The sequence below is a fragment of the Monodelphis domestica genome, chromosome 5 (genome assembly GCF_027887165.1).
Source record: "Monodelphis domestica isolate mMonDom1 chromosome 5, mMonDom1.pri, whole genome shotgun sequence".
NCBI classification, from domain to species: Eukaryota; Metazoa; Chordata; class Mammalia; order Didelphimorphia; family Didelphidae; genus Monodelphis; species Monodelphis domestica.
In genome coordinates this window covers 230,530,575-230,556,988 of record NC_077231.1, presented here as the reverse complement: position 1 = coordinate 230,556,988, position 26,414 = coordinate 230,530,575, and the positions used below count along the sequence as shown (strand labels likewise).

The 26,414-nt window shown below is 36.0% G+C and overlaps 1 protein-coding gene across 2 annotated transcripts in view; it reads right to left on the bottom strand.

The window, feature by feature from the left end:
* Positions 1 to 26,414, bottom strand: part of ACTR3B (actin related protein 3B) — a 136,059-nt gene that overhangs the window by 3,407 nt on the left and 106,238 nt on the right. For both annotated transcript variants that reach the window (XM_007504647.2, XM_056799948.1), the window contains exon 10: positions 361 to 486. In XM_007504647.2, the coding sequence (XP_007504709.1) occupies positions 361 to 486 (126 nt within the window). The remainder of the gene's footprint in view (positions 1 to 360; positions 487 to 26,414) is intronic.

The window sequence follows — 26,414 nt, the reverse complement described above, 5'->3', positions numbered from 1 at the left end:
AAAGGATATTAAAGAACTGTATATTAAGTGAATCTCCTTAGGATACCAGTCATTATCAATACATAACTGCCCTCCAATAAAAAAAAAAGAATTGCTTTCAAATATGGGTCAGTGACAGCATAAAATTATTGTTGCTGCATCACTTTTTATATCACTCTTAACTGCATATGTGGAATATGTTCAGACAACAAATCTCTGAATGCAATTTCAGTGTGGGTAGGAAAATAATAAAGATTTGTTTTTATTTCACACTACTAAGCCAAGATTTTTCAGCTCCGTGTTATAAGGTAAGAGCCACTTCATTTCCAGTGTAGAGGCCACATTCTACTTATTACACACACAATTCTCATTTTGGACTACCTTTATCCTTCCACCACTGAGTTCCTCACTGAGTTTCAATCTTGCATCCACCACTCTTTTCAAATCTCTCTGTAGTCGGCGTCCAAAGTCTCTGAACATTGTGGATCCTCCTGAAAGAACAACATTCTACAGGGCAAAAAGAAAAGAGCAGAAAATGTCTTTTAAAGTAAAATAAATATCTATTGAAACAAATAAAAATTGCTTTAAAATAGCATTATATGCTTTACTCAAAAAAAATTAACAAAGAACCACTTAATTTCCACAGCATACCTTAAAATTCTATAAAAGAATGTTCATTAAACCACAGTTAATGTTACCAAAATAATTCAAACTAGTTTTATGCCCCCAAAATGTATATATTGTTTATCTTCTGAAGCAACAGGGACAAAGTTTCTTGTAGCCAGGAAGAATTAAATTCAAGTCTACCTCTGACACATACTGGCTCTGTGACCATAGATAAGTCACTTAACTTCTCAGTTAACTGTACAAATGGGCAATTTTCCAAAACTATAAGTTGCAAATAATTTGCCAACCTGCACTAACAGAATTTCCTCATCTGGGAATTCTTAGGCCAGTGAAATCATAGGTATATTCTCTTTCTCCAATTTACTTATAATACTTTCTGGCATTCAAATTAGATAAAAATTCCAAGCTGCTCTTCTGAGCCATATTACACATACTTATAATATCTTTATACTATGACACCAAAACAAAACATAGAAATAGGTATGCAAATCTTTGTAGTCATTTAAAAAATGCATGGCTAAATCTTACCTGTTGGTACTTTACATGCTATTTAAAATAATCACTGAAAAATTCTTTTCCCATAGGAAGCAAGAATTATAATCCCCAAAATAACAACATTAAAGTTCAAATCAGATTCAGATAATGGTGTTCTTCCAAAATCCTATGATAGTATATCATGGAACTGATTTTCCAAGTTCTCCACCATTTCTCATTTCATTACTTTTAAGTTCACTATTCCCCTGAAACAGGAGTTAGCTAATACATTTTCCTGAATATAGATAGCTAACAAACTAACTATGCTAAGCATAAAAATGTATAATATGTACAGTGAGTTGCTCTGGTAGTGATGGAGTCTTGTGAAAAATAAAAACAAAACAAAAAGTAGCAATACTATATATGAAATAAAATGTAATGTATAAAGTTATTTGAGCTCTCTTTTGTTGAACTATGTGCTTATCTTGAATATAGTTTTCTTTAAATAGAGATGAGTGCTGGAAAGTTTTAATTTTTAACATATCTTTTTGCCACTGCCTGTTTCTATGGGTTTTTAAAAAGAATATTTATAAAAGAGAAGTACTGACATTTTTTTGGGGAAAAACCCTACAACTGTATGATAGCTCTTCAACTTAAAACTAAACCATGCATGGTCGAGGATTATTCAAAGCTTTCACAGTTTTCAAGGGTTTCCTGAGTGTCTGCAATGTTTCATATTATAATGGAAATAAAACCAGTGCCAGAAAGCATTTTTGTCAAAACACAGAAAACAAATGGAATTAATTTTTATTTGGTAATCAATTTGAGAGAAAAATATGAAATGAAATGAACACATTTGAAAACTTTTTAAAATTTTTAGATATTTCTAAAAATATCTATACTTATATTTTTCTCAAAAACAAATGACTAGAGGAAGGTCAAAAACATTTTTGAGTAAATCTATAAGATAATGAATATATCTTATCAGAGAGATTAAGAAAGATTAGCACTTTAGTTTTTTAAGTGACTTTTTTTGTTTTTACATCCTCTTTACTTTTGAAATATATCCTTCCTCTCTGCCCTTTCCAAAAAGCAATCACTTGAAATAATAAATTTTAGTTTGCAGGTGGGGGTGAAGGGTAGAGTTTAATAAAACTAGCCAAGACCTCAACTTAATCTGATAGTGCATGCAATTTTCTTCACTACTTCTGGAAAGAAGAGAGGGAAGTACATTTTGGTCACTATAATTTCAAAGTATTGTTTCCTTTTGTTATTTCCATTTATACTCTTATTAGATAAAAATAGAGATGATATATATTGTGTTTTTACTTTACTTTGCATCAGTTTGTATGTCTTCCCATGCTTTTCTGTATTATTTACATTCAAAGTATAATAATATTCCATTACACATATGTACCACAATTCGTTAAATCATTCCCTAATCAATGGTCAGTTACTTTTGTTTCTAGTGCTTTGTTATTACAAAAAACAATGCTATAAAATTTTGGGATATTCTGAACCTTTATGTTTATATTTGACATTTGCAGTTAATATGACTAGCAGTGGGATCAACACATCATAGGATATGGACATTTTAGTCTCTTTGTTATTATAATTCCAAAACCAAATTCCAAAATGCACAGGTCAATTGATTGCTCTACCAACATAAATCAATGACTTTTCACAATCCTTTCAATGATGCTATCAGTCCAACCTTCTGGTCTATATGGTCCTATGACAAGAAAATTTGGACAAAGTATAAAAATTGGAACTAAGAATTCTTCCATTAGTATTTTATTCTAGTAGGCTAGCAACAATCAACTTACCTTCCCCATTTTCCCCCACCATCTCAAAGAGAGATGGTAAGAAAATTAAAATTCTGGGAATCTTTGTTTAGAATAGCTCTAATTACCATTTCCTTTCAACTCTTGAAAAGAATATTTTCACAACATAATTGCTTTTGATAGGAAAATTAAGTTAGTATATACCTACTCTCATAATAAAAAGTACCTCAAATTTTTTGACTTTGTAGTTACAAAGTACTTTATATACATCATTTGACCCTCATAATAATTATATAAATAGAGAATAACTATATCCATTCTATATATAAGGGAAGTAAGGTTTAGAGGATTGGATGACTAGTAAAGGAAGGAGCTTATGTTTGAATCTTTCCATTACCATATCTGGTAGTGCTTACTGCATCGTAGCACAACCTATTAAATGGTACCTTACTAATGTGAAATATTAAATGCACCTAAAAAAGGTTATCCTCTTCTCATGGGAAAATTTAAGATGATATTAATCATTAAGAATATCCTGGAGAAACTAGATATTAATATAATGAGATCAACTCTAGGCATGTTTAATTTAGATATTGATAGTACATATTAGTGAATCTAAAAAATCTAAAGCATTAGCAAAATAGGTATTGGAATGTATACGACACAGCACTGAGGAGGCGGCTACATGGTTGAATAGATAGAGAAATGGACCTAATCAGGAAGACCTGAGTTTAAATCTAGCCTCACACATTTACTAGCTTGGGTAACACTCAAGTCACTTAACTTTTGTCACAGTTTCTTCATCCATAAAATGGGGATAACAATAGCACCTCCCTCCCAAGGCTGTTGCAAGAACAGAATGAGATATTTTTAAACTGCTTTCCAAACCTTAAAACACTATATGAATGCTAACGACTAGAAGTAAATATATAATGTAGATTTTGTTTGTAAGAGCTCACTAAGTAAATCCTGATGAGGTCTTGTTGCTTATTTACTATTATCCATTAATTCATAATAATGCTCTCAAAACCGGTACAATGAAACAGCTAATATGTAGCTTGCTAACATAAAAGTTTTTCCTGTTGAAGGCTTGAACAAATCAAACATTTAAATAAGGCTTAGATAAGTGTGACTATATTTACGTTGGGTCCTTAGCACATTGCCCAATCAAAACCAATTCGGTGTTCCTAAAGAGAACATACACAAGGGTCCTTGTATAAAACACCAAAAGAATCTAAAGAGAGAGAAAAGGGGAGAAGGAAAGAAAAAGGGAGGAAGAGATAGAGAGAACGCCAAACCCTATATGAAAACAATTACAAAGCACTTCACACAAATAAAAATGGTTCTTAAAAAAGTAGAGAAATGCCCATGAGTAGGCCAAGCCAATATGATAAAATGACAATTCTAGCTAAATTACTTTCCTTATTTCATATCATACCAATCAAACTACCAAAGAATTATTTTGTACAGCTAGAAAAAAACAAATTTATCTGTAAGAACAAAAAAGATCAAGAACATCAAAGAAATTAATAAAAAAATGTGAAGGAAGGCAGTCTAGTAGTATCAGATTTTAAACAATATCACAAAGTAGAAATCATCAAAACAATATGTTTCTGGCCAAGAAAAACAGTGGTGAATCAGTGGAATTAATTGGATACATAATACGTAGTAGGGAATCACCACAGTAATCTAATGTTTGATAAACCCAAAGGTCCCAGCTTTGGGGGAAAGACCTCACCATCTGACAAAAAATGCTGGAAAAACTGGAAAGTAGATTGGCAGAAACAGTACACAGACCAACATCACACACTGCATACCAAGACAGTTAAAATGGGTAAATAATTCAGATATAAAGGGCAATATCATAAGTAAATTAAGGGAGCATGGAAAAACTTACCTGTCCTATCTATGAATTAGAGAAGAGTTTCTGACCAAACAAGAAATAGAGAGGTTCACAGGAAATAAAAAAGACAAACTGGATTGTAGGAAATTAAAAATCGTTTGTAGAAATAAAAGAAAAGCAGCCAAAATTACAAGAAAGTGGGAAACTGGGATGGGGGAGGGTAAACTTTTAAAGCAATTTTCTCTGATAAAGGCTTCATTTCTCAAATATATAAGGATCTGAACCAAATTTATAAAATAAAAGCAATTGTCCAATTGATAAATGGTCAAAGGATATGAATGGACAATTTTCAGAAGAATTAAAAGTTATCGAGTCATATAAAAATTCTGTAAGTCATTATTGATTAGAGAAATGCATATTTAAACAACTCCAAGGTACCTCTCCACACCTAATAGATTGGTTCACATGACAAAAAAAAGGAAAACAAATGCTGGAGGGGATGTAGAAAAAATGGGTAAACTAAGGCATTGTTGGTGGAGTTGAGAACTGATCTAACCACTCCAGAGAACCATTTGGTACTATGCCCAAAGGATTATAAAGCCATGCATATCCTTTAACCAAGCAATAGCACTACTAGGTCTATATCACAAAGAGATCAAAGAAAAGAGAAAAGGACCTATATGTTCAAAAATACTTATAGAAGCTCTTTTTTGTGAGAGCAAAGAACTGGAAATTGAGGGGATATCTATCAATTGAAGAATAGTCAAACAAGTTTTATACAATCAAAATGGAGTGCTATTGTCCTATACTTTAAAAAATGATGCAGAAGATAGTTTCCAAAAATGCCTAGGAAGACTTATAAGAACTGATATAAAGTAAAATTAGCAGAACCAGGAAAACACTGTACACACTAACATCAATATTGTAACAATAATGAATGGTCAAATATTAAAGAATTAAGTGCTCTGATCAAGATTATCCCAAAGGTCTCATGATGAAAAATGTTATCCAGTAAAAAGAAAGAATTAATGAACTCTGAATGAAGATTGAAGAATACCTTTTTTACTTTATTTTTCTTGAAAATTTTGCAATATGGCTATTATGGAAATATATTTTTTACCTTCTCAATAGGCAGAGGAGCAAAAAGAGAAAGATAATGTGGAACTCAAAAAAATTTTAAATGAATGTTAAAATCAATTAAAATTGTTTGAAAAACATATAGTGACTTTTGAAGTCAGTAAACATTATTAATTTGATTGATAAGAACATATGAATAAAAGAACAGGAATTTCTAAAGTAGGCTCAAATATCTTCTGTTTTGGACCCTCAATAATTATCAAGAATATACCCATTCTTAATTTTTAAATGTCATTAATACAATTTAGTGAACAAAAATTAATAAATCAAAGTATTAATAATTAATATAATTTTGCCTTATGAAATGGGAAAATATTTTAACAAAAGTGATATAACTTCAATTTTAATCAAAATCTAAAAATTAGTTTTTAATAAATAATAGTCAACAAATAGCAACTATAACTAAATTTCACCAAAAAAAAAATGTGAAACTCCTGAGATAAGTAACAGTAGTGGTGATAAAAAGCTCATCAGGCCACAAGGAGATTAGAAACTTCTAAATCAAACTCAGGTTAGTATGGTTATAAACATTATGGAGTAAATAATTCCCCCTAGCCTTAGTTCTAGAGCTAAAATCTGGGAGAGAAAGAAAGGAAATGAAGTCTGAAAAAAGAGCCATAGTCCCTTACCTTGGTAAGTTCTCTAAACTGACAGACTAGAGGTGAAGGTGGTGAGTGTATCATAATATAATGTAGAGTCATACAGTATTTGTACTAATGGAATTCATCCTATATCCAATGCAGAAAATTCTAGATGTTTCCAAAGAACCAACGTATCAAAAAATAAATATATTTCTTCATTGTGGAAAAAATTTGTAATTCAGGTAATAGTAGAGAAGACAGATTAAAACGGTGAGAGACTAGAAGCTGGGATCCTATATATGTGTTATACACACAATGGGTGCGCAATTAATAACTGTTAATGGTCATGACTTTGTGGTGGTTTTTTTCTTCCTCTATTTAAATAATAAGGCATTCATCAGTATCTTCCTTTTGAATTCCTAATATATAATGTTTGCTAGAATCATAGATCTTAATTATTTGAATACGAATATAATAGTTTAAGAAAAAATTGTAATTGATTATATTGTATCATTTATTGTATAATGGATATTTTATTATTTTGTGCATTTGAAAATATAAATTATTAGGTAAATAATAAATCTATTTCTTGGTCCTCAGTTTCTTCATATGTAACAATAAGACAGCTGGATTATATATCTAAGATACATCCAGTTTTCAAATTCCATAGTTAATTCATTTGTTTTCTTTCTTTCCCTCTCTTCCTTGTTTCATCTCTATTTCTGCAGGGAAGGAAATAACCCACAGAGAGATATTGTATCCAGTTTGAAAACTATCCTAAGAAAATGTTTATTTGCTTTTCTTTATAGAAATAATTCAAGATTAAGCAGCATTAGAATAATGAATTAAGTTCTATAGATACAGATTCATCTTAAAAAGTAAAACTACTGCTTTATCTTGAAATACTATTAGTTCATCTTATACTTAGGAGAAAGACCTGGGGAAAATATATTTGCATTTAATTCCATATCTTTCTTTATGGTTATTTTATATACCAAGGGAGAATATATTTTAAAAGCCTTGAGTAAATAAGAAAAAACAGAAACAAACAAGCCTACGAGGAAAAATCTTATAATTATCAAATAACTTTTCCAACAATCACTGAGTATCATAAAATGTAATTTTAGGCACCATTCAAAATGTCTCTTCCTTAATATATGTAGGAGAAAGAATCTTCCTCAGGGACATATAAATGGGTCAGGGGGAGAAGGGGAGAATTACAAACAAACAGGCAAAGTTGATTCTCCCTTTCCTTCATTCCTTCTTATACCTGGTCACTCCTGCTGTTGTTTAACCAAGAATATAGTTAAAAAATTTTTGAGATGAAAAGCATTCTCTCAACCATGTCATTTTTTCATATGAAATTTGATTATATGATGGCAATAACACTACTTGTCATACTAAAAAATTGTTTGGAGTTAGCACATTTGGGAACCTGTTAAGACTTTGGTGTAGATGGCCACTTCATTTAACATTAACATATCAAGAATAGAATTCTGGCATAAAGGAATAAGACTGAAGCCTAAATATTGATGTCCCTTTCTTCTATGTGAACTCAATTTTGGTTTGAAATTAGAAGAAAAAGAGAAAAATCAGAGAAGTTATTTTTAAATTAAGGTGTTGGGAGTAGCAGGCAATTTGAATGCCTAATCAATCAATTAAAAAGTATTCACTAAGTATAAGTATAAGCTAAATAAAGTTCATAAAAATACAAGGTAGTTAAAGATGGAGGACACTAGCAGTTTGTGGCATCAGTTAGGGTTTTATATAATGGTATTTGAGCTGAATCTTGAGAGGAATGATTCCATGAGGTAGAGGTTAAGAGTGAATGCATTCTAGGTATGGGAGATAGCCAATGCAAAACTATAGACATACTAGATGAAGTGTTACATGTGAGAAGCAGAAATGATGCCAGTTTGGCTGGAATGGGAAGTGTGGACTTGGGCATTTTGTATTATAAGACTAGAAAGGCAGGTTGAGTTAGGGTGAATAGGGCTGTAAAATTTAGAGAAGGTTAAATTTTATACTAGAGGAAGTTTAGAGCCAATGTAGTTTACAGAGTGGGGAAGAGGTATGGACAAATCTGCATTTAAGGAAAATTACTTTGGCAGCTATGTGAAGGATGAATTGGATTTGGAAAGGCTTGAGGCAATAAGAACAATCCATCTAAATTTCTGTAAAATTATAATTTTTATTTCATGTTTTTTATTTTGAATATGATTAGAAGTAGCAAGGGTCCAACCTTATCAAGTAGCTTTTTCATTAGTAAACTATTTAATATTCATCATATACTCAAAGAGTTGTGATTGTGTATATGTGTAAAGAAGAGTAAGAAAAGGGAAGTAACAGAGGAAGAATAAGAGGGAGAGAGAAGGGGGAGGGAGGCAGAGGAAAGGAGAGAGAAAGAGAGACAGAGACAGAGGAGATATTTGTTACTGGTGTATCAGTTTACTTAGTAAATTCCCAGGGTTTGAGCCTAAAAAGTTATTGGTCAGGAATGTTGGATTTCATTTGAAGTGTCACAATTTTAAGAAGGTTACCAGGGAACTGTTTTATCCTGGGAAAGAAAATAATAATGGCAATGAGAATGCTATCTCAAAACATTTGAAGTTCTGCATTTGAGAAAGGGATTAGAATTATTCTATATAGCTCTACAAGATAGAAATAAAAACCAATAGATGATAGAAGCTCTGGTCATATTACTCAACTACTCAAAAATCATCAGTGGCTCCTGATTACCAAACCAAATTAAGCTGAATCTCTTTAGTTTCATAGAAGATTCTATAGTGTATGACTGATCACTTTTTTAGCCTTGCCCCACCACATTTATTTTCACATACTTTACACTACAGTCCATCTGGAGTATTCATTAACCTCAAAATATACTCTGTGATTTTTAACTCCACTTAACTCTAATGCTCTTTTTACCACATTTGCTGTCTCCATACCATATTTATTCTCATTGATATTTTTCTTTCCTGTAAGAAAGAGTTTTTAGTAAACAATAAGCCACAGAAGCATATGAAGCCTGTGAGCAAAATTATACAGGTTATCCAAAAAACTTTAGTGGAGTTTTAAGCTATTAAGGTTTAAAACTTTAGCTATTAAAGCTGAAAAGTGAACTAAGGCTCTTAGGACATTCTGCATCATTTTGTCAAAATAACTCTTCCACCAACTGGGTATCATAAAATAATAATTTTTGGAAACACTCAAAATGTCCCCAAACGTATATTTAGGAGACAAAACCCATTTTCCTGCAAGCTAATAAATAAGCAAAATGGTTCCTCCTCTTCTTTCCTGTTCTCTTTCTTATGTAGTTCATTTCTTCTATAATACTGCTTAGTTAGTGTTTAATCTACTTGACCCAAGATAAGACTTTCCTTTAAGGAATGTTTTCATTATTGGGTTATTTCAGGAATTCTAACCTCCATCAAAACACTTGTAAACACCTTAAAATTTCATCACCCTGTTTGAAAAGGCATAATCAAGATCAATGGCAAACAGCTCACACATTTGCTTTTTCTGTGTTTTAATGTTTCATCTATAAAGACTATTCTGGAATTTCAAGAAAAATAATAGCAGTTTTAAAGATTATTTCTATTAAACAATTTATAAACTAGTTTTCATAAAACAAAACAGATGAGGAATAGCCATTGTTCAGAAGATACAATGCATGCAGATAGCTCAGAAATAAGGAGATATTAAATAAGTAACTTGATCCAACTTCAATAGGATAAGAGCACAGAGAGCTCACAGGACCATAGATTTAGACATTAGAGAAAGAAGGGGATTTTGAAAGTCCCCCAATCCAACTTCCTCATTGTACAAATGAAGAAACCGAAGTCCACCAAAGAGAAATAGCTCACCCAGGGTCAGACAGGTTGTAACTAGTGAACCAGACCTTCTGATTCCACCTCCATCTTTCTTTCTACCATACCATACTAACCCTCCAGAATAAACCAAGAGATGCAAAGCTGCATGAATTAGTTCTAGAGACAAAAGTGATATTTCATATACTGAAATTTGTTATTATTAAATGTAAGATTATCATCTTTCCCTATAGCAGCATCAGAGAAGTATTAGCATGTGTGCTGGGCCAACACAAGGAAAGCTGCTCCATTCTCCCTCTTCCCATCACCAAGGGACATTTTTTGCATGCCCCACTCCTCTGTCCAGCTGCCCAAAGCAAGCACTTTCTCCCTCCTCTTTCTGGGGTAATGCGAGGGCACACTGGCAGCTTGAAGTTGCAGTTTGAGCACATGAACTCAAAAATATTTGTCAGCACTGCCCTATAGCATGTACAGTGGCCACATCCTGGTTATGCCATCTCAGGAGAGAGATAGGTGAAAGGAGTTGAAGGTAAATGATGAGTTAAGGGAATTCCAAGCATATGAAGACAACCCCTGCCAGAATAGGTAGATAAGAAGAATTCATCCAATAGCCTTGAAGGCAGCTAAAGCAGATGCTATGGAATGCTTAAGGGCTTGGTCAGACATCAAAGATCCCACAGTCATCCACTGCATCCTGGGTCACCACCAATTGTTGGGACTTTAGTCTTGCCTTTGGACTTCAGTGACTGGAAGAAAGAGTACAGCTCATCATTTAGTATAGTTCTGCCTCACTTAAACCCAATTCACAAACAAGTCAAGACATTACCCTGTGAGGTCATTAGTTCTCTTCAAAAAAAAAAAAGGATAAGTGGAGCCAAGATGGTGGAGTAGAAGCAGGGAATTTTGAAATCACAATGAGAATCCCCTCCAGCCAATTTTAAAATAATGCTACAAAATGACTACAGGAGTGAAAGAACCAACAAAACAGATTAAATCAACTTTCATGCAGAGAACAACTTGAAAGATAGGCAGAGAGTGTCTGGGGCACTGGGGTGAGAGGGGAGCATGGCCAGCAGTAGGCTATACAGCAAGGTAGAAGGAGCAAGCCAATAGCAAGCCCTCCCCACCGCACATCTATCGTTCCAGGTTCTGAACACGGGCCCAAGTCAACATCCAGACCTTGAGATCCTCCCTTAGCCTACAGCTATCCAACCCAAAGCACACCCCTTAAAATTTTAAGCAAACCTGCAGTGAGGTCTGGAGTCTCAGGCTGGGATACTCTATGCTGTTCAGTCTGATCTATGTGAGTCCAGAGAAAGGTCAAGAGTCCCAGCCCGAGTTTGTAGTGAGGATCTGAATCCCAATCTGGGGCAATCAGAAGACCCAGTGCTAGGCCCCTGATCCCCAACAGGGAAAGTTCCCAGGGTGCTGGTTTATGGGAACCTAGTTGGCCCTTCCCAAAGCTCAAGGCAGAGCCCCGGGGCAGGGAAGTCTATTGTGTGCAGTGTGCCTGACCTGATCCAAGTCCAAAATGAGACCAAAAGCCTAAAGCTAAAATTTGAGCCATCAGTAGTCTGAGGGGGTGATTGAATGAGCAGTGAAAGGTGGCTCTCAGAGCTCTCAGCCCACAGGCCATCATACTACCTTGGAAGAACTGAAACTTGAAGAAACCCCAAAATAAGGCTAAGGGTAGCCTCAAAGAAGTACTGAAGTTTAAGAGAGCAAATAAAATAAAAGTGAAAGTCAAGAAAAGGACTAGGAAAATGAACAAACATGGAAAAAAAAAGATAAAACCTAACCATAGAAAAATTTTATGGTGACAAAGAGCAAGACAGACACAGAAGGGAATAGTGAAAACAAAGCAAAGCTCCAGACAAAATAAAGGATGAACAACAACACATCCTACAAAGTGCTGGCACTAATAGTCCTGTCTCATTTTCATTTCTGTCAGAAGTGCTGGACAAAAGATGAGGTACTCATGATTTCATTACTAATCAGACAGAATGCAATCCTGCCTTTGGTCACTCAGTTCTAAATGCCTTTTTAGGGAAAAAAAATTTTTTTCAGTCAAATACTTCCTTTAAGACTTGGGTCAAAACCAACTTTACCATGAAGACTTCCTATCTACACTGTTCTTTTCCAGTTCTTAAGTTCTACAAAATCTACAATCTTCATTAGGACACTGAACTGTGAGTCAATAACAAAAAAAAATTCACTGAAAACTAAATTAATTCTTAAGAGTGCCAGATTTGTAATCAGAATACCTCGGTTCAAATACTAGCTCCATCATTTACTATATAGATGACCCTGAGCAAATCACTTAGCTTCTCTGTGCCTGGGTTTCTTCATCTGTAAAATGAAATTGAACTATTTGGGGGGGGAAGGGGAAGGGAAGCATAAGACTTCATGGAACAAAGCTCTGTAGGAAATAGATCCTCAATAAAAGACATAGCTCAACTGAAGTTTAGCACATCTCACCTTTTCACTCCAAAGCATATGGCCTCAAGCTCTTTCTCCTACAAAATCACTGATGCAAGCATTTTCTGGGAATCTGGGTTAGATGGTTACATATTGACATACTGATTTATCAGCCAATAGAACACTCTATCTAGATTCGATGAGATAAACCAAATCCTTTACACCAAACTTGTAAATCATTTACCTTCACTGTGTAAGTGGAAACTTGTGCAAAATTCCCAGCTTGCTCCCCCCCCCCCCCCACTGCATATAAACATAGGTGTCACCTTCAATAAAGTGCTTCTGGTTGCTATCAATGCTTTTAGCCTTCTGACACTCAATTGTGTCTGTCATTTTCCTTGACACCTTTTGGGAACCTTGAGTATGTCATAGCCTTGACAGAACTAGATGACCTTTAAAGTTTCTTCTACTTCTAAACCAAAGACTTAGATCATTTTACTAAGCAGGAAAAGGATTCCTATCCTAACCAATTTGTGCCTTGCCCCACTCAAATCAGTCAGAGTTCCAGTTTTAAACAAGAAACAAATTTGTGTCATAAGACCACTGAACTCTATTTTTAAAAATATAGTAAAACATCCTCTAAATGGAACCCCCAAAACTGATTTTTTTCACAGTGAAACTATAAGATACTGAAGAAAGGGATATAACCGTTCTACTTCTTTTCTGTCCCTCTCAACAATAAATATATCATTAACTGAATATTTTCAAATATAAAGAAGACAAAGTCTCTTTATTTCTAAGTTTGAAAACTATCAGAATATAACATGAAAAAATAGGGAGTGGGAAGATCCCAACATACTTTATTCTAAAATTAATTACAGCAGTGAGTTAAGTAATTTTCCATCACATAAAATCTGTACAATCAGTAAAATTTTCAGGTCATAGTACTAAATTTCCTCAGCAATTTTATTAAAAAAATATTTTTAGTATTCAGTGTTAATCCATTCCTCTAATAAATCTACTGAAAATTTTGATTTGAGATCAGAATTCAAAGAACTACTTAACCAGTAAAGCATTTTGCCAGAAAGCATTTATTTAACAAGTTATCAAGTTATATAATTAGAAATTCATCCAATTTATTTTTAAGACATTAAATCCACTCTCATTTGTCACATCAAGTTAAAACTACAGATGTACAGACCCTAAAAAGATTCTTCACTTCAATCAAAAGTATATCAAAAAGTAAGCAAATACTTAAACTGAAATATTATACTACTCAAAAATATGAAGTTTATATAAGCTGTAAAATGAAATTTTAAAAAACAATATATGTAAAAGTGCTTTAAAATTATAAAGAACTCAATAAATGTAAAGTAGTATTATTACTGAAATGATCATGGTAATGAATATGAATATTACTATTTCATGTATATTTCATAGTTATTTTGCTTTCAATTTTATCTTGGAACCATGAATGAAATTCTAATCATTACTCTCAGATTGTCATAATAGGAAATTCCCACACAATTTGACATTATTGACATCTTTGAGAAGTAAAGAGATGAAATAAAGACTGTTAAAATTAACTTTGAGATTTATTGCTACAAAATTTGTACAGGTCCATCTGGCAATGGATATTTCAACAGGGTATGATTATGTTGTTCAACACTTTGATGATAAATATATGCTATTTTTCATAAAATTTGATAATACTAATGATTTACCATCAACTCAGCTTACATTTTACAGCTGTTAGATTTATATTGATTTATCCACTCTCTGAAACCTATTTCAAATTCCCCTTTGACCAAAAAAACACACATATGTAAGACAGCTAGTCCATGCAAAGAAAGCAACCAATAGTTATGGAACACAGCAAAGCTTTATAATTCCCATAGGAAGTAACTGTAAGTGTATAACCTTATTTGCTCAGTTTTATAATCACCTAAGCAGATCAGCCAGAGAAATTATAAGTATGTAATGCTGCTCAAAGACCCACAGAAATTTATAGCAGATAGCAACATCTCCAAATTGCCTAATGGAGGCAGGCCAAGATTCTGAATCCAAAAGCACTGGGAAAAGCAGTGGCCTCCTGGCCCTTTGGCTCTGCTTCCAGTCTGGTACCCACATCCAGAGAGGCAACCCGTAGGAACAGTCACCTGATAGTTGCATTTGTAGGTGCCACTTCAGCAACTACAACTACTAAAGACACCTACACTGTACACACACATACACACAAACAAAAGCTTGATACCAAAGGCCTCGGCACTATCAAATGACTCAGCATCAGAAATAGATATGATTTTATCAGTGGAAATTATTTTAAAGATGATGCATTACCATCTGTTTTGCTTCTGTACCTTAAGGTTCATGGGATCTTTCCATTTGACAGGACTTCCTCTAATGTCCCTCCCATTAGAATGGAGCCCCTTGACAGCAGGGACCTTCACTATTTTTCTATTTATATCCACACTGCTTTGTTTATAGTAAATGATTAATAAATGTTCTTTCATCCACCAATTCTCTCTGTCATAGAAGTGTGAATCTTAAAATTTCTCAAACTTGTGAATGTTAAAAATTCTCAGACTCTACCTTAGAACATTTGGTTAAGACCATTCCCCATTTTAAACGATACAGGTACTTGATCAGGAATGTGAGTACTCTAGCATTACTCCACCCATCCTTAAGCATACTTTAGGGGAAGATAAAGTTGTAAACTCTACTGAACAATGAAAAGTACTTAACTCATACTTATAGTGAGGAAAAAGCCCTTAAGCTAAGTCTATTTTTAGATCTAATACAAAAAGGTGCTAAAGGTCAAATTATAAAAGGTCAAATTAATCACTAAAAGGTCAGGCAACTTGCAGACTTACAAGGGACAAGCTTAACAAAAGAGGTGTGAAGTTTTAGTCTACCCAGAGAAGTTGAGAACTAAAGAAGGTTTGAATTAAGAATGGTCACTCCTGTGAAAATGTCTACTGTGATTGGCAGATGTGAAAACTTAGGGGAGGTGACATTGGAGAAAATTCTCTTTAAAAGGAGGCCAGAAGGCCTCTGAATGAAAATGCAGCCTTGGAAGCTGAAGAGGAGCTTCCTGAGCTAAACTGGAGGCTCTATCTGAACACTTAGAGTTTTGCTTGGAAGGATCTTGTGGTGAGTGATTAAAGACTGACTGATCTCTCTTAAGGCCTAAAGCCTAGGCTGGCCTAGGCTTTTTCCTACTATTCCCTCTTACTCTGTTTCTCTCCCTTTCCTTAATTCCTGTATTTGTAATAATTAAAATCTCCATAAAACCCAGCTGACTTGGGTATTTCATATTTGGGAATTTTTCCCATGGCGACCATTTTATTTTTGATTTAACACAAGACACTGTCTTGAAATCATATTTTCGCAGTCACAGTTTAAGGCAACCACTCTTTTGTATGTAACAGAAGGCACTTATCTGTTGAGTCCTATAAAACTTTATCACTCACTTCTGTGTTTTTGAGTATGTGAGAAACCAGAAAATGAACAGAGTAATAAATTTATTAAGTCTTCTACACTATTAGTAATGCTACTACTTACAGAATTCAGATTCAGAACCCTCTACTTATTAGATTACAATAATGAGGAAGAAAAGTATAGAAAAGAACTGAAAGCTGAAGTGCAAAACTAAATACTTCTTTTATTTTTAAACCCTTACCTTCCATCTTGGAGTCAATACTGTGTATTGGCTCCAAGGCAGAAGAGTGGTAAGGGCTAGGCAATGGGGGTCAAGTGACTTGCCCAGGGTCACACAGCTAGGAAGTGTCTGAGGCCAGATTTGAACCTAGGACCTCCCATCTCTAGGCCTGGCTCTCAATCCACTGAGCTACCCAGCTGTCCCCAAAACTAAATACTTCTTAAATAGAGCTAAATCTATCAAGGAAAAAGAAATATATGTAATAAATAAGAGTTCTGTCATATGGTTGAAAATGAACTTTTTATCAGGCCAAGTACCAATGTCAATACCCAAGTTAACCAAGGATCTGAACTGAACCTTGGAAGCAATTTTTAGCAATATGACAATATAAGAACTAATATTCTTATACTAATAATTCCACTAATAAGGCTGTAACTCTAAAGATATTAACAAAAAGGGGGGGACTTGTCTGTACAAAAATATGCATATCTAAGCTAACGAAAAGAATATAATTCAAATGTCTAATGAATGATATATTAGCATTTTTAGCCATTCCTCAACCAAATGGACCATTATACTATAACAAATTTAAAATATTTAAAATATAGAGAAATAGAGAAAGAATTATAAGAAATAATGTAGACTGAAGAAGAAAAAATCAAAACATAAACCTTATGGGTATATAAAATATCAAAAATAAAGTTTTTTAAAGTACAAAAGATTTTAAATATAAAAAAGTTTTTGTTATTTATGTTCTTTAAACTAATATGTTCTTTAAAACTAATATGTTCTTTAAAACTAATATGTTCTTTAAAAATAAACTATACAGGACTTCCGAGTTAACATGGCTGCAACCTAGATGTGAATTGCTTCCTCTCCCCAGCACCAAACGAAATAGACTACCTCAAAAGAACATAAAAATCACCTTTGGAAGAACAGAGGGACTCTCCAGTACCCCACAGAAACGAAGGTACATGGGGCTTGAACATTTCCACACTATAAGGAGGGGGAAAAGCTTACACAAAAATGTGAACTGAGCCACCCCTCCTACCCACCTCCCCTCCACGAAACCAGAGTAAGGTATCAGGGCCCTCACTGGGACAGCGAGTGAATGAGGAGCGTCTCTGTCTGGTGGGGGGGGGAGGGGGCAACCAGGGTCCTTGGGATCTAAAGACTGCGAGGAAACGACCTCTCAGGGAGGTTTCACGGGAAAATCCTGCACTGAGCAAAGGGGCGGCCATGCTGAGAGGCTGCGCTGAGCAAAGGGGCGGCCGTGCTAAGCATAGGGGCCCACACTCTAAGAAACCTCGGAGGCTGGGAAGAACTAGTCTGAGGCAATCTAAATTCACAGAAAACCCACCCATATCACCCAGACCCCAGACCAAAAAGGAAAGGGGAATAAAACCACCAAAGGGATGGCTCACATGGCCCAAAATCAAGCCTCCAGGAAGAAAGGGAAAAAGGTGATTATTGAAAACTTTTATGGCGGGAGTACCCAAGGAAAAGGAGAGAAAGAGGATGAAACCCAAACAAAATCAAAACATGCCTCACAAAATGGAAATTATCCACAAGCTCTGGAAGAACTCAAATTGGAGCTTATCCAAAAGATGGAAACCTTCTGGAAAGAAAAATGTGAGAAAGAGATCAGCAGTCTGATAGACAAGACTTCACAATTGGAGAAAGAGCTGGAAGCATCTAATAGAAGGGCAGACAAAGCTGAAAAGCAAAACCAGTCCCTAACGACCAGAATTAAGCAACTCAAAGAAAGTGAGATCATAAAACAGCAAGAATCAATAAAGCAAACCCAAAAAATTAATGAATTAGAAAAAAAACACAAAATATCTCACTGAAAAGGTCACAGACCTGGAAAACAGAGGAAGAAGAGACAACATGAGAATTATTGGTCTCCCAAAAAACCAGAGATAAACAAAAACCTCAATGCTATACTACAGGAGATTATAGAAGAAAATTGCCCACATGTTCTGGAGCAAGGGGGCAAAATAGAAATAGAAAGGGTTCATAGAACAGCCTCTATACTAAATCCCCAAAAGACAACCCCCAGGAATGTAATCACCAAATTCAAGAGCTTCCCAGAAAAGGAGAAAAATCCAACAAGAAGGCAAGAAGAGGAGCTTCATATATAGGGGAGCTCCCATAAGGATCACACATGACTTAGCGGCTAACACAATAAGAGACCACAAAGCATGGAACACGATATTTAGAAAGGCAAGAGAGCTGGGTCTCCAACCAAGAATCAAATACCCAGCAAAACTGACTATATACTTCCAGAGGAAAGTATGGGCATTCAACAAAATAGAAGATTTCCAAGCATTTGCTAAGAAAAGACCAGAACTTAGTGGAAAATTTGATATCCAAGCACAGAAAGCAAGAGAAACATGAAAAGGTAATTATGAAATAAAGGGAAAAGGAGATAAATCTTATCTTTTTCTTTAAGTCAAACTCTCTTCTATAAGGGCTACATTTACATCAAATTATATATATTAATATGTGGGGAAAAAGTTTTGTGTAACTCTCAAAAATTGTATGCATCATAAGAGTAGTTAGAAGAATCATGCATAGGGAAAGATTGGGGCATTAAGAAGATTTGGGGAAAGGGGGGGGCAAAGAAAGGAAAACAGAGGGACAGAGGGGGGGAAGCGTCGACAATACTAAAATTTACTTCAAGAAATGGGGGGGGGGGACTAAATAGAATAATCTTTCCCATACAAAGATCCACATGGGAAGGAGAGGGGAAGATCTCTCATATAAGAAGGAGAGGAAGAGAGCGTGAAGTGGTATTACTTAAACCTTACTCTCAGTGAAATCAACTCTGAAAGGGAAAAACATCTAGATCCAGTGGGATCCTGAATTCTATCTTATTCGTTAGGGCAAGAAAGAAAGGGAAATTAAGGAGGGGGAGGAGGGAAGGAGTATAAAAAGGGACGGAAGGAGAGGAGGGAGGGGAAGGGAGCATAAAAAGGGAGGGGCTAGAAAGGGAAGCCTACCAAGGGAGAGGACTAGGGGGACTGACCTAAAGTAAATCACTGGTTCAAAAGGATATAGTTACGGAATGTGAATTTTAAAAGTCTCCATCTTGATCTAGCACCCAAAAATTGTGCACACCCACACTACACGGGCATGCGCTAGTCAATGACAAATCAGAAATAACTAACTGCCCACCTGGGCTGTCCTAAGCCAAGCTAGAGCCAACCATTGGATTTGTGAGACACAGGAAGTGAGGTAGGGAACAGCCTCTGAGATTCGCGGAACTTCCTGTGGGGAGAGCTAGAGAGGAGTTGGTGTGAGGAGCTTGGAGAGAGAGGACGCCCGCAGACAGCTTTCCTTCAGATCGGTCACGTGAGTTAAGGACTGATTCTTTCCACCTGGGCCTTTGGGCCTAAAACTCCCCCTGCCTTGGTCAGAAGTTGAGTAGCCTCTTTCCCTTTTCTCTTCTCTCCTTCTCTCCCTAACCTTTTCCCTACTCCCAGTGTGATTAAACCTCCATAAACCTCATTCTGACTTGAGTGTTTCATTTTAGGAATTTCATAAGTAAATTCCTTGGCGGCCATTGTTAAATATTATATAAATCTTGTAGCCACATTTGTAACCATTACTATATTATAACCTTCTCCCAGAAGCCTTAAATTTCCCCATTACAGTTTGGCTAACCACTACGGGAAAAAAGAACCTTATCAGTCTTCTGATCTCCTTACTATCACCTGGGAGAAATCCCACCCCGGCTACCCCCTCTGGCTCTTGGCCCTGCCTTAGTGCTTGGAAGGTTTCTAGAACCTCAATAAATTTCCTGAATTTTCTTGCCTTTTCAACCCACTTATTGCTCACTCCCTCAGTCCTGTTACCAAATACCTTGGCTTAAAGACACAGCTGCCAGAACAGGTGAGTATAAAACACCTTTTCTCTTTTCCCTTTACCCCTTAAGTTAAATTGGGGTCAACAGGATTTTTTTTCCTTCTCCTCTTTGTCTCTCATTTCCATCTCCTTTTACTTTAAGGAGGTGGCTCAGTAGAGAGAGGCAGGCCAGGCTTACCTAATCAACTAAGCAAGGAGGAACCTCAGGAGAAGGAGCTCTTAGGAGCTCCTAGCCCGCAAAAAACAGCTGAATACAGCTAGGGAGCTAACTTAAAACCCATTTTTTTTTCTGTTTCCTGGCCTTTCTAGTCTTAAAAATTTAAGTGGGCTTTGCTCAAGGAAGATAGCACATGGTCATAGCGGCTTTAGCCTGAGGGCCAAAGAAGATTGCTGGGACCCACCCACATACACTTTGTAAAGAAGGAGAATTTACAATACAATAGGCCCTTAGCCTGTATAGGGTTGTAGACTCAGAGCCACCTATTGTAAAAAGAAAAAGCCTGTGGAAAGTTTGCTGCTTTGCCCTGCTCCCCACTTGCTTTGTGAAATTACAAAATATACATATAAAAATGAGTACTATATCCTTTGACAATTATAAGGCAGCTGAAGAAGTAGGGGCATTGAGGAATGAAGGATACCTCCAAATTTTTATATTAATAGGTACTGTCATTTTTGTACTCCTCAATACTATATTTAGAGATGAAAAAATAAAAAAAATTGAGGATAAAATAAAACAAAATGAGGAGAAAATAAAACAAAATGAGGAGAAAATAAAACAAAATGAGGAGGAAATAAAGCAAAATGAGGATAAAATAGAAAATATTGAGGATAAAATAGAAAATGTTGAGGATAAAATAGAAAAAATTGAGGATACAATAGAAAAAATTGAGGATAAAATAGGAAATATTGAGAATAAAATAGAAAAAATTGAGGATAAAATAGGAAATATTGAGAATAAAATAGGAAATATTGAGGATAAAATGGGAAATATGGAAGATAAAATAGGAAAAATTGAGGATAAAATGCAAGCCCAATTAGAAGATCTAAAAAGTTTCTTACAGGATCAATTGACAAACAACCACTCTACCAGAAATAGACCTGTTTCTGAACCTTTGAATGAGGAAATTTCCTTCCCTGAAATAGAGATGGAAAATACCTTTCCTATAGCCAAGTTAACAGACTGCTTCTCTCGTGTAGTGCAAATCTTGTCTGAATTTAATCCCCAAAACCCTTCCCCGGCAATCCCAGATTCTCATGTTCCTTCTCCTACAGAAAACCAAATTCCAATGCAAGAGAGATCTTGTCCCCCTAGAAAAACCTGTCCTTGTCAAACTGACCCACAGGTGCAAAATCCAACTAGAGGCCTGTTTCCTCTAAGAGAAGTACCTGAAATAGGACGAAATGGGGATGTGGTGACTTTAAGACATAGGATACCGTTTACTCCCCAAGAAATAAATGAATTTACACGAAATATTCCCACATATGAACAAGATCCTTTTCTAGTAACAAAAAAGATGGGAGACATATTTTTTCAGTATAATCCGTCTTACAAGGACGTTGAGAGCTTACTCCAGGCTTTTTTAAGTGAACGTGAAAAAAATAAAATAATTGCTCATGTCAACAAAACCAGGGGGCGTAATGCAGCACATTGGCCATCTCAGGATCCCGAATGGGACTATAACAATCCTGAGGATTATCTACAACTATACCGTTGTAGAGAGGCCATCCTCACGTCCATGAAGGAATGTGCGGACAGTACAGATAAGTGGATGGAACTGGAAAAAATTAAGCAAAAGGAAAACGAAACACCCTCCAGATTTATGGACAGAATTATCGAGTTTGGGGACAGATACTTAGATTGGGACTTAACTAAAGAGAGTAGTATAAGACAAGTTAGAAGAATCTTTGTAAACAATTCTTGCAAAGCAATTAAAAATTATTTCAAAACACAATGCCCAAGATGGTCAGATATGGACCTTGAAGAATTGCGAAAAACAGCTATATATGTTTTAAAGGGAAACGAAGAAAAGGAGAAAGAAAATGATGATGACATGGAGGAAATGAAGAAAAAAATGAGATATTTAATAGATAGGATAACTAAATTAGAAAGTGGGCAGGGTAATGAACCAACGACAATTGCCCCTCTCCAGAAATCCAATTATCAATCCATTACTTGCCACTTCTGTGAGAAGAAGGGCCACAAAATGATGGAATGTAGAACCTTTCTTAAGATGTTTGGAAGGAATACACAGTTTAATAATAGTTTTAGAAATAATAACTATAATGAATATAGAAATAAGAACTTTAGAAACCAGAATTATAGAAATAGGAATTGGGAAATTAATGACAATGCTCAAATTGAAGAAAATTTTAATGATAATACTCAACAATATATGAGAAATGGAGCTCGTCCAAAAATTACTCGAGGTACTAATGACTCTCAGAGAGGTGCCCTTCAGGGGGGTGCCCAAGGAATATCCCAAACACAATGATGGTGCCCGGGGGGGGCTAGGGCACAGGAATCAGAGGATACAACCTTTGATTTCCCGGACCCTGATGTCCTACTACCCGTTGTCCCTATCCACTGCCCTCCCCATACTAATGAACCCCATGTTACCTTAAAGGTGGGTAACACCTATTATGATTGTCTATTAGACACCGGAGCTTCCTGGTCTGTATTGAAGAGAAAACCTGATTTACAATGTTATTCTATTGGCTCAGAGAATGTAATGGGAGTATCAGGAATAACCCAAAGAGTTAAAAGACTTCCTCCTAGAATGGTGTCTGTAGGACCCCTAGAGGTACAACACTCTTTCCTTTTGATGCCTGACTCCCCTTTAAATTTGCTGGGGAGGGACCTTCTATGCAAACTCAGAGCCACAATAACCTGCTCCCCAGATGGCTCATTATCATTAGAAGTACCAGAGGAATCTTTAAAATTACTCCCTGTACTTCTCTCGGAAAACCAGGACGCAAAAGAGCCTTCCATTTTTGAAATACCTAAAGATATACCTGAGTCTCTTTGGGCCACATCTTCTTCTGATGTAGGCTTGCTTAAATCTGCTGTTCCTGTGCAGATAAAAACTAAATCTAGCCCACCTCCTTCTATCCCTCAGTATCCCCTCTCAAAGGAGGCAATTGAGGGTATTACACCAGTTATTAACTCATTAATAGAACAGGGAATAATAATCCCTTGCAAATCTGAATACAACACGCCCATCCTACCAATTAAAAAACCAAAAAAAGGGCCCGATGGCAAGCACATCTATAGATTTATACAGGATCTAAGGGCAGTAAATAATCACGTTATAAAGAGACACTCCGTAGTTTCTAACATACATACTATTATTTCATCTATTCCTAGCACAGCTACATACTTTACAGTAGTAGACTTGTGTTCAGCCTTTTTTTCAATACCAATACATGAAAACTCCAGACATATTTTTGCTTTCACCTGGAAGGGCTCACAATATACCTGGTGTCGGCTGCCACAGGGTTATGTCGAAAGTCCGAGCTTATTTGAGCAAATTTTGAGCCAAGACACAGACAATATAACATTTAAAAATAGCAAATTAATCAAATATGTAGATGATCTACTCTTGGCTTCAACAGATGCAAAAACATGTCAAGAAGATAGCAAACACCTTCTTTTGGAATTGCACAAAAGAGGTCATAAGATCTCGAAGGACAAAGTTCAGTGGTGTCTCCCCAAAGTAGAATATTTGGGGTTCATTCTGACAGCTGGTGCCCGCTCTATTTCTCCCAAGCGAATTGAGAATATTCAAAAATTGAGTGCTCCTACCACAAAAAAACAGTTAAGAGCAATTCTGGGAGCAACAGGGTTTTGCAGACAATGGATTCCTTGTTATGGGGAAATTACTAAACCTCTTATAGCACTAACAAGGGATGTAGTCCCTGAACCCCTCAAATTAGAGCCTGAACACCTGTCAGCTCTATCAGAGCTAAAAAAGGCTATCTTATCTGCCCCTGCTCTAGGCATCCCAAATTACAACAAGCCATTTACTTTATATGTACATGAGAGAAGAGGAGTAGCCTCAGGCGTTTTAACTCAGACTTTGGGACCTTCTCAGCGCCCAATTGCCTATTATTCTGCCCAACTAGACCCAGTAGCAGCAGGAGCACCACCATGCCTTAGAGGAGTAGCTGCTACAGCCTTACTAGTAACAAAAACCGTTGATTTAGTATTGGGATGTCCATTAACAATAATGTGCCCACATGAGATTGAAGCATTATTGGTAAAACATAGAACACAGGCATTCTCGGATCAGAGAATTACAAGGTATGAAATAACCTTATTAAATAGTGAAAATATTACCTTGAAACGCTGTTCAACTCTTAACCCTGCCACCTTGCTTCCAGATTTACCTACTTCAGGAGAACCACTACATAACTGTGAAACATTAGTGTCCATGGCAGAAAAGCCTCGAGATAATCTCTTGGACACTCCCTTAGACAATGCAGATCTGATTTTATTTACCGATGGTTCCTCTTTTATGAGGGATGGCATACGTTACACTGGAGCTGCCGTAGTCTCAGAATTTGCCACTGAATGGTCAGCTTCACTACCTTCTAACATTAGCGCTCAAGGAGCAGAGCTCATAGCTCTGAAACATGCCTGTATAATTGCCAAGGATAAAAAGGCAACAATTTATACGGATTCTAGATATGCTTTTGGCATTTGTCACTCAGTCGGAATGCTATGGCTCCAGAGAGGATTTTTAACCTCAGCTGGAAAATCCATAGCTAATGCAGAAATTATTAATGAAGTTCTTTCTGCTCTCAAACTGCCTAAAGCCCTAGCTGTAGTTCATTGCTCTGCCCATACAGGTGGCTCAGACCCTGTCTCTAGAGGAAATGACCGAGCAGATGCCGCTGCAAAACTAGCAGCCATAGAAGGACCTGGATTAATTTTAACATTAACAACCACTGATAATTTAAATTTATCACTCTCCTATAATGAAAAGGAAGTGGAAAAATGGAAACAAAAATTTAAAGCAAAACAAATTAATGGAGTATGGGTGTCATCTGAAGGAAAACCCCTGCTCCCTAGAAGTTTCTATAACCAAATTTGCCAATCTATTCATAAAAATGGTCATTTTGGTACCCAGGGCATCGTGGACTCTGTTAAGAGAGTATGGATAGCCCCTGGTATAACTACCATAGCCTCTAAAGTGTGTTCATCCTGCCCTACCTGCCAGGCATATAACCAACATGCCTTTCGTGGTAAAGCCTTTGGTGGACGTCCTCTGGCTTACACACCTTTTGAGCACCTGCAGATAGATTTTATAACGATGCCAAAGGCTGGACAATATAAATTTTGTTTGGTCATAGTAGACCAACTGACCAGATGGCCGGAAGCATTTCCTACAGCCCGAGCCACAGCAGCTTTTGTTGCTAAGGTGCTTTTAAAAGAAATTATTCCTCGTTTTGGCCTACCAGCACGTATTGACTCCGATAGAGGGAGTCATTTTACCGATTCTGTCTTAAACCAGATATATTCTTGCTTGGGGATAACTCCCAAATTCCATGTTCCATATCATCCCCAGAGTTCAGGCCAAGTTGAGAGGATGAACAAAGAACTTAAAACTATGATTGGAAAATTATGCACTGAGACCCATTTAAAATGGCCTGAAATTCTCCCTTTGGCCCTATTTTATCTTAGAAGCAGGCCTAGAGGAGACTTACATATTTCACCATTTGAGATGCTTTTTGGACATCCGCCTATACAGGCTAAGCCTTTCTCCCCGGCTTATACATCGTTATTAGGGGGAGATACTACTATTGCTTCCTATATACAGGAATTACAGCACAAACTGCGTGAGCTACATGAATCCGGAGCTGCAGTACAAGCTGGACCACTAGACTTCTCCCTTCACGACCTGAACCCAGGAGACAACGTGTATATTAAGAATTTCAAGCGTACTGGAGCAACTGAACCTTCATGGGAAGGACCATTCCAAATATTGTTAACTACTCCAACATCTATAAAGGTTGGAGAAAAGGACTCTTGGATTCACTGTTCTCATGTAAAGAGAGCATCTTCTGTTGAGACTGATTGACTCTATCCTATACATGCATTGGAGATAACTATACATTGACAAGTGGAACTGTTTTTATTCTGCTTTTGACACATTGAATTCCTAAATTTAATTTTTTTCCTTTTTTCCTTTTTTTCTCTTTTCCTTATTT